We start from the raw sequence: 9,860 nt of genomic DNA, 5'->3' as shown, positions 1-9,860 counted from the left end.
CCTCCTCCTCTTCCTCCTCCTCCTCTTCCTCCTCCTCCTCTTCCTCCGCCTCCCCCTTTTCCTTCTTCCTGTTCTAGATACTCAAGGTTTTTTTGTGATAATTTGATAGATATCATAGACAACTAAGAGAGATTTTGTTATTTATAAACTGGTGGTTTTATAACAAAAGCCCAAGGTGTAGGAGGGAAACTGGAGCAGAAAAGAAAAAAATCTATGAAGGCATAAGAAAGTATTAGTGGATACCTAAGAAGCTTCAAAGAGAAAATGACCAGAAACCTGATCTCTCCAGAGGCTAAGGCTGAGGAAAATGAGCAGGGCTATTTGCTCAGAAGTGTCAGGAAGTTCATCATCAACACTGTTACCTACTGTGTCATGGAAAGTAGCCAAAGGGCTAAGAAACGGAAGAAAGGATCTAGCTAAGGTTTCCAGACAGACAGTGCTGAAGCTCCTCCTAGCTTCTACCTCCAGCTTGTGCTGAAATCCGGGAGGGATGCATAAGATTAAGGAACCATCCTTAGATAAAAGGAGGCCAGAGTTTGCTAGTTGTGAAAGCGCCAGTTTTATCAAATGGAAAATGACACTAACTGACATGGCCAGGTGTGAGTCACCATCCTCTGCACTTGTGCTGTTATACCCGATCCCTGTCTCTATGCATTTCCCTGAGAAGACTGCTCAAGGAGAAATCCAAACTTAGGTGGTAGGCTGCCGAGTGTGTCTCCTTGTTCCTGTTTTGATCCTTGTTCCTGTTTTTATTCCTATTCCTGTTTGTGTTCCTGTTTTGTGGGGAGTATAAAAGGGAGCTATGCAGTTGAAAATATAGCATTTGGTTCTTTACCAGATGACTCCTTGTCTTTCTTTCTCTCACCCTCAGCCCTCCACCGATCCAGAGAACTCAGTCAGCTATGCTGACTGGTGTCAAACAAAAGGGACTCTAAGATGCTAAAGTGAAATGTCCTTCAGCAATGTCAGTAGGCATCCATTTACTTCTGTGTCTACAGGTCAGGAGGCAATGTGTTGGCCATGTCTTCACATAACAAGACTGTAGACAAGGTGTCAGCTGGACTCTTATTTGGAGAACCAAGTTCTGAGCCTGTTCCAGTGGTGGCCTTATGTTGAGGGCTCTGGCCTCACATTGGCTGGTGCTGGCAGCCATTTCCAGGTTGGCCAGCTAGTGTAGAAGCTCAATGCCCCACTGCCCTACTCACAGGCATTATGGTACAACAGTTTGCTTCCACACAGTTAGTAGAGACTCTTATGTCTCTCTTCACAGAGGTCCTGAGCCTCTCAAGGCTTTTATCTGATGAAATTAGGCCCACCCAGGATAAATTAAAGACCAGCCACTTCAGAACATTAACTGTATCTATAAAATCCTTCACTATGACAGCTGCTTTAAAGTTTATGTCTGATAAAGCCAACATCTGGATCCCTGTGGGTTGGAATTGTCTTTTACTTCAAAATGAGTAGCTTTCCTTTTCTGTCTTGGATCTCTGAGGTGACCTTCTGATCTACTACAGTTATATCATGTAGCACTGTAAATGCTATGCTATAGAGGCTGTGTATTCTAAAGAGTGCTGATTTGGGAATAATTTATTTAGAGTAGTACGGAAGACTCTCATGCCTGGGTTGGAGACAGCTCAGTTCAAGTTTGAGATGCAAGGTGCTTGCAGTCTTCCAGCATACATGTGTGGCTCATGAGAACAGCTGGGTCAACTTTATATATATCATGATCCAACTTTATGGCTTCTCTCCTTTCCAGGGTTCTTTCTTCATTCTTTAGTTGTGCTGGTGTCCTGGGCTAGAAAGATGACAGGTCACCCTGTATTGCCATAGCTTTGACTGACTCCTTCCCAAACCTACCCACATTGTTTAGAACCCGGAATCCTCAGGCAGTTTTTGGCACTGTTCAGAATTCATGTCTGCTATTCACTGAGCAATCGGTTTCTTATGCATTTATGTCAATATGTCCTCTGCTCTGCCAGGGCTCAAGCACCACCATCTTTCCCAGCCTTAGCATATGCAGCAGTGTACAAACTACTTCCTGTGTGTGCTCTCCCCTTGTCTGTATTCTCACCTCTACCAGAAGATCTCTATCAAGTGTGTGGAACTGTGGTGTTCTCTGTTTACATTACTCCACAGCTGCCCATGGCTTCCTGCTAGACACAGGGCATCTCCTCAAACAGGCTCATTAAGCCTTTAGGACTGAACTCCTCCAAACAGTGTTAGGCTGAAACTGGCTCATAACTGATTGTGAAAACCAGTTCCCCAACAGCCAAAAATTTCTAACAGGTTGTTAAAACCCTGGCAGCCTAATGTCAGCTACTGTAGGAATATTTATATCACAGAATTAGTCAGGGTTCCTACCACTGCAAGGAAACGCCATGACCAAAGAGCAAGTTGGAAAAGATTTATTCTGCTTATACTCAGAGATGGTCATAGCTCATCAGTGGAGAAAGTCAGGACAGGAACTCAAACTTAAGAGGCAGGAGTGGATGCAGAGGCCATGGAGGGGTGCTGCTTACTGGCTTGCTTCACAATGTTTGCTAAGCCTGCTCTCTTATAGAATCCAAGACTTGCAGCCCAGGGAAGGCTGGACCCTCTTCCATTGATCACTAATTGAGAAAATGCCTTAGAGTTGGGTCTCATGGAGGCATTTTCTCAACTGAGGCTCCTTCCCCTCTGATGACTCTAACTTGTGTCAAGTTGACACTAAAGCCTGAAAGTACACCAACCCATTTTAAGGATCTGTCTCTTTAGTGTGACCTGTCTTTTACCCTGAATTACAATGAAATAATATTGAACTTCCTTGACCATGATATGATGATTACATCTCCCAGGCTTTGTGTGGTGTGCTCTCCACGGCAACCTCAGTCTTCAGCCTGGCCTGTGCTGGGTATAGATATTCTCACCTCTATGCTATCACAGCCTGAAGACAGCATTAAATTGCTTAGCACAGCATACCAGAGCTCTTACAGCCTTCACCCAGGTTCCCCTTTGGCAGTTCCATACATGGACTCTGCACTGGTACGAAGCTAGGTATGTTCCCCCACTGTGCCCTGTTGCCATGGCTTTGTAGCTCTCAAACCTCTTAGTCCATGTGCTTGGACCACCAGCTCTACTCTCATGTCACTGGCTTAATAACTCTTTCTCAGTTGAGAATACATTCCTTAGGACACTGTTCGTATTTAATACATACAATAGATCAAAGGAAACTAACCACTAACCAATTAAAATATGAATAGGAAGATAGGGGATGAATTAAGGTAGATCAAAATAATGACAGAAGGACCTCGGAGGACATGATACTAGGCCTTGGTGTCTAACACTGCACTGTCATAGCTTTCTCAATATTTTTTGTGTATTTGTTCTTATAGTGTGAGGATGACATTCTATATCTAGAATTTAAATTCTTTTCTTGGTTATAGGACACAGCAACTATTAATATTTTCTATATAAATACTTTGAAAATCCTGCAATCTAGTGATCATCATATGGACTTCTTAGATTTTACTTCACTCTCCTTAAAAGTAAACATGTTGATATCTTTCATTTTTTCAGTGTTTTAAAGTTGTGGTGACTATTTTAATGTAAATCTTTGCTTTAGTTTACATCCTTTTCTAACAGGAGATTACTAAGAAATTATGGAGTCAGTTTTAATGAAGTCAAGTTTATGAAGGCTTATTTTAATGCTTAGAAGCTTCTTACCCAAGGAATCCTAAAAGGGAGTTCTAATTCCATTAGCAACTTGTATAAGAGGGACACACAGACAGATAGACAGACAGACAGAAAGACACACATAAATGGAAAGGGGATGTGTGAGTGTAGGATCCAGGAAGAGTTGGGGGTGGTATGAATAATGTATTGTATATATAAATGTCATTCTCAAATAATTCATTAAAAATTCTTGATCATTTGCTCTTTTTAAAGAAACTTCACAACCCCTAGCACTATAAACAAAACAAAGCTAGCTCTAACACATATGTGCACACAGAGAACACCTGACAAACATCAGTGTTAACCCAGAATCTTTTCCTGCCTATGTCTGCCTTTTTAGTTTTTAAATTGTGACTGAGGCAGTAAGGAGTATGTCCTTTCTTTGGATCCTTCTGAACAAACACATGCTATGAATGCACTTGGAAAGAGTGGTAACTGAAGAGGACTTACAGGCCAGTTCACAAAATGGACAATTTGCTGGAATTATAAGACACTCTTGCTCTCAAAACACACTGTTTTCTTCAGAAAGTGGAAAAATGATCAGATTTCCCCTTAAAATAGTTCTACATCCCAAAAGAGAACTGGAGACCTTTCTAAAGCTCACATTGACTGGGTACAGAGTGAGAACAACAAAATACTTTACTGTTGACAAGCATGTTCACTGCATGTTTATACCGTTACTGTTATCATTTCTTACATTTTTAATTTTTTTCCCAAGCACTGAAGTGATGGGAATAGCACAAAGGTCAAAGTGAGGAGACCTACGAGTCAAATGTTTAGCCTATGGACATCTATTAGCCATAAGACCTGAAGCAAGGATTGGTACATGGGATTATCGGCCAATCGGACATTTTTGGATAGTTTGTGAACCTTTACATTTTTTAAATTGACTTTCAAAGTGATTTTATTAAAAAATTAAAAATTAGATTTACTCACTTTTATTTTATGTGTGAATGTTTTGCTCATATGTATGCTTGTGTACCATGTGCATGCTTTGTACCTAAGATCAAAAGAGGGTACTGGATCCTGTGGAACTGGAGGTACGGATGGTAGTGAGCCTTCATGTGAGTGCTAGAATCAATTGAACCTAGTTTTCTGTAAGAGCAACAAATGTTCTTAACTACTGACCAGTTCTGCTCCACTCAGAGCCTTTACAATTATGCTGAAGACTAAAAAAGTGAAAGAGCAATTCAGCACACGTGAAAGTAGAATGAAATTAGAACTTCATCTATAAATAAAGTGTCACTGGAGTGCAGCCCCTCATCCCTTTATGAACTCTCCTGTGCTCCGCAGAATGAGAAGCTGCAACACCACTTGCAAGACTACGGAAGCCTGATACCTTAGCTACCTTATTAACTACTGAATGCTTTAAAGAACAGTTGCCAACCCCTACCTTAAGGTAGGGTTTATATTTTTGGCACTATGTCTGTTTACTGAATATTTGCCAGATACTCTGCTGGTTATCAAAATAAATTGTTATCTAGCTACATTTACAATTTAAGGGATGTGCTATTTCCATGAAGTTATAAACTACTTTTACATTCATTGTAGAAAAATTTTTGTTATTTTAGATATACTACTCTCTAGAGCCCATACCGTCTTGTTTTTACATTGTTTGATTTAATTACTAAAATTAAGTGATAGCGGCGCTGAAGCAATGGCTCAGGTGAGGAACACTGACTACTCTCACAGAAGGTCTAGTTCAGTTTCCAGCACCCACACAATGGCTCATAATCATCTTGCATGCTAGTTACATACACTACATCCAAAATCCTCTTTTGACTTCTGTAGGCACTAGGCTCTCACAATGGTACACACACACACATGTGAACAGAACACTCTTACATATGAAATAAAAATAAGTCTTTATACTAAAACAAACTAAATCACTAATAGTTGGAATTCTAGACTTCTAGATATGTGCATAATTCATAAGCTGTGCCATCTGAAAGTAAAAAGAAGTACAGACTCTTATATACAAAGCAGAGGTTTTCCTATATCAAGGGCAAATTAACCAGAGTGCTAGATCCAGAAAGGGAGTTATTTATGATAGCTTATACACAAGTCCTACAGTTTGTAGAGGTGTTGCTCTATCTGGCTTGGTTAACTCAAACAAGGCTTTCCTTATCTCTGAGCTGTATATACTTGCTCATGTTCTGGGAGGATGCCATCAACTCATACTTCTAGGATCTAGATTCCACTCTGTATGGTAGGAAATACTTCTCTGAAGACCAACTTCTTGATGGTTATTGTGGTCTCTCAATCTATCTGGAAAGCTGAGCTCAAGATATTTACAAGTCCTTTGTGGTGGCATCTGATTTGGCGCAGCTGAACATGTTTAATTATTCCCTAGGAAACAGTTCCACTCTTCCTTTGTTTGTGTAGGCAAGAAATTGTTGTGGAATGTCCAACATTTTAAGTGATTCTGCCTCATAGCATGTGTTAGAAACTATATGAGAGTTTCTGACTTCTCAATTCTAAAAGGTTTCTCAGCTTCAGACTTCTGGAATTGCTTGTGTCCCTGTTACTTCTTGTCCTACTGGGATTCAATGTTGTTAGCAACCTTCTGTGTGGTTCTAAGATACTCTGATCTTTTGAAACCTTTCCAGGTGCTGCTGCCACTTTCTTGATCTCTGTAATATAAGCTGCATTGTTTAGTGGAGTGAAGTTCTATGAACTTTAGAAATCCTTCCCCAGACTATGAATTGACTAATACCCAAGGTTGCATAAACATGCATACACAAATGTTCCTAAAAGCAAACTTGTGGGCCAGTTCAGGATATGACTTGGAATCTGGAAAAAGGAACATTTTGCTCACTATGCATCTGTGACGAGTTCCAGGTGCAGCTGAAGTGGTTGGATTTCTGATCCTCAGATGTCAGCTCTCATTAGAGCACAGCAGTGTGTACTGTTGTGCATGTTAGGAATTCTGCAAAGACCCTCTGGGCCCATTAAAGCCTCTGGCTTTAGAGGGTCTTAAAATACACTTCAGCATACATAGAAACAAAAAGACATCATTTTCTTTTAAAGGAGTCTGATTTATTAAGCATAAATTTTTCTTTTTTGGGCTAGGGATGGGATTGAGATAGGGCTTCACATTAGTCCATCTTGCCCTTGAACTCACCATGTGGTAGAGGATGGTTTGAATTCTTTGATCCTCCTTCCTCAACTTTCTGAGTGATGGGATTACAGGTGCATCATCACAACCAGTTAAAGACAATGTTTTATACAAACAATTTATATACATTAAAAGTTACAGAAGTTAAGTTTGGTGACACAGTTAAAACTTTGCAGGGTTTATACTTGGACCAACGATCCTATTACTCTGGCTTTAGGCTTACATAGTCTACTGTATTAGAGATTTCTCAGTCCTTTTCTTTTTTTTTTTTTTTTTTTTTTTTGGTTTTTCGAGACAGGGTTTCTCTGTATAGCCCTGGCTGTCCTGGAACTCACTCTGTAGACCAGGCTGGCCTCGAACTCAGAAATCCGCCTGTCTCTGCCTCCCAAGTGCTGGGATTAAAGGCGTGCGCCACCACTGCCCGGCACTCAGTCCTTTTCTTAAAACCTCACAGGTTGGCTAGTTTGACGGATGAACCATGTTGCCAAAATATAGGGAAAGAAGATAGGATTGTGGATATAAAACTGCATATACAAACTAATAAACTAATAAAAGGCCAGTTCTCTTATTTTTAAAATATGTATGGCAATAAGCTACATAGAGATGCTGTGAAAGTAAACTAGTATTTAAAAAAACCAACAACATAAAACCTACAGGTGTAGTGGTGACAGTGGCCATCCATTCTTGTTTCTCACTGATCTCCCTCTACCCAGGACCTGCATATCCCCACAGTCCTGAGCCATCTCCTAGGATCAGCCCTCCCAGATGAGCTCCAGTGTTCAGGAATCCTGATGGTGATTGCAGAGGGCTGAGTGTCTTTCTCTTTTGCTTTGCTGGCTGAGCCCTGTATCTGGCTGTGTGTGTGTGTGGCTACTGCAGTATACAGCCACATGCTATTGTAGTTACTCTGAGGCACTTTCTTGCCACTGGTGGTGCACTGCTGGCATGTAGGGACCATGGAAGGCTACACAGCTAGTGCTACTATGGTTGGGCTTGCCTGTGTACAGTCCTATGTGCGTGTGTGTGCTTCTACTTTTGTGACTAATAAAAAAAAATAACAAAAGGAACAAATACAACGTCTTAATCTCACACAGGGCAAATGAAAACTCTAACATGGAAAAGTTTCACAAGGAAAATTGGAAAATATGTATGATCTAGGGTAAAATTATGAGTGCTATATCATATTATGTGAGAAGCTTTTTTTAAGAATTTGTATTAAAAGGTACTGGAAAGAGAGTTCAGTGGTTTGCTTCCCAGCATCTATGTCAGGAAGCCCATCTCCAGGGGTCCTACACTTCAGTGTCTGTGGACACCTGTAGGGCATATACCTACCCTTGCGCACTTCCACACACACTATAAAAGAAATCTTTAAAAAGAGAATTTGTATTACAAAAGCTTAGAGTTTTAATGTCCTGTTAGATTAATTTGATTTAAAATTAAGATATTTAAATGAAGAATATTTCATTATATCTACATTTCCAAATTTTATGACAACAATGGGGTGATTTCATGTGAAAAATCTCAAAATAAATAAAAGACAGGAATCTAGCTCTTGGGGTACAGAGAAGAAAAGAATGGAGGTGTAGTCTGAGGTGGAACAGGGTCTGAAGCTGGCCTATGACTACATGGGAAAACTTGCTCTCTAACTGAACGACCTGCTTTTAATCACTAGCAGATAGTAGTTTATTACACAGAGTTTTAGAAATACACTATTCTTGGGAATACTTCCTAGGATTTCTTTTTCTTATTTAAGACCACATCTTTGCATTTGATTCATCTGTAGACTATCCCTGCAGGGCACATCTCTCTAATTATCCTCATCTAAAGTGACAGGAAAATGGAATTATACTGCTTGGAAAACAGACATCCTTTGCTATGTCTTTTCTCAGTGCTCCCCAGGGCAAAGTTTGTCATTGTGGTCACTTCATGATCTTGACTGTGACTTTCTGCCTTTCCTATTGACAAGCATCTGCCTGGTACAAAGCATGAGCAGAGGAAATCTGAATAAGTGGTTAATATGCTGAGTACCTAATACTGACTGCATACCAAGCACCAAGCTAGTTCCTTACACAGAGCAGGACTATTTCATCCCCGTTCTAGAGATGGGAAAAGCAAAGCACAGAAGTACAGCATGCTTGCCCAGCACGGGACAAGATCTTTGCTCTAGAGGCCTGTCTCTCTCCAGCAGCACCCATGCTTACCAGGGAGCATGGTCTGTGAGCATTCTTGGGTCTCCATCAGATGCCACTACACAGAGAAATAACCACACACAGACATAACTGCAGAATAAACAAATCCTCAATCTGAACAACGGCTGTTTGTAAGCCTGATTCGCAAATACCTGTGGGGATCTGTGAGAACGCCAGCTGTACTGGTGACTATGGAGACTTGCCAAAAGAATATTTTCATCAGTATCCACCTGGCCAAACCGCAGTGTCTCCTGTGTGTCATTACAGATCACAAAGTGGCTGAAGACCAACTCTTCTACCTCAGGGCATTTGTTCTGGAAGAAAAAGAATATGAAAGCCAATGTGTGTATCAGATTAATTGCAAGATGTTTGGCAGCTGTCTGCCCAGTGGCCATTGTTTTAACACACAAATGCTAAAGCATCTGTTGTCATTAGCTCTGGTATACAGAATATTCTATACTTTTAGGATAAGCACAACAAAAATATCTTAAAGACATCATACGTTCCAGGAATGTGTTTTGATTTATACTCCTACAAAATAAATCATACACACAGAAGAGAAAAAGAACAATGAGATCCCACAAGCGTTTAACATTTCTTAAAATGAATTAACATGCTATAATGAGTGCTGTGCTGGGCTGTGCGCATTTCTGAACAGAGTACCAGAGGCTAGAATTACCATGTCCCCAGCCCTCTAAACTCTACAATCAAGGCCAATTACCAAAGCCACAGTTTGTACCCTACAGAAAGCAAGGATCATTTAGGTTACTACAATCCTAGGTCCCTTAAGGGAGGGAGGGAGGGAGGGAGGGAGGGAGAGAGAGAGGGAGGGAGAGAGAGAG

The 9,860-nt window shown here is 40.7% G+C and overlaps 1 protein-coding gene across 1 annotated transcript in view; it reads right to left on the bottom strand.

Annotated features, from left to right (window-relative positions):
- Positions 1 to 9,860, bottom strand: part of Vps13b (vacuolar protein sorting 13 homolog B) — a 585,584-nt gene that overhangs the window by 70,939 nt on the left and 504,785 nt on the right. Inside the window, exon 42 of the mRNA XM_028767027.1 lies at positions 9,171 to 9,332. Within this exon, the coding sequence (XP_028622860.1) occupies positions 9,171 to 9,332 (162 nt within the window). The remainder of the gene's footprint in view (positions 1 to 9,170; positions 9,333 to 9,860) is intronic.

Source organism: Grammomys surdaster, unplaced genomic scaffold (genome assembly GCF_004785775.1).
Source record: "Grammomys surdaster isolate TR1022 unplaced genomic scaffold, NIH_TR_1.0 63, whole genome shotgun sequence".
Classification (NCBI taxonomy): domain Eukaryota; kingdom Metazoa; phylum Chordata; class Mammalia; order Rodentia; family Muridae; genus Grammomys; species Grammomys surdaster.
The sequence above is the reverse complement of the archived record's forward strand: the minus strand, read 5'-3'. Positions and strand labels throughout refer to the sequence as shown.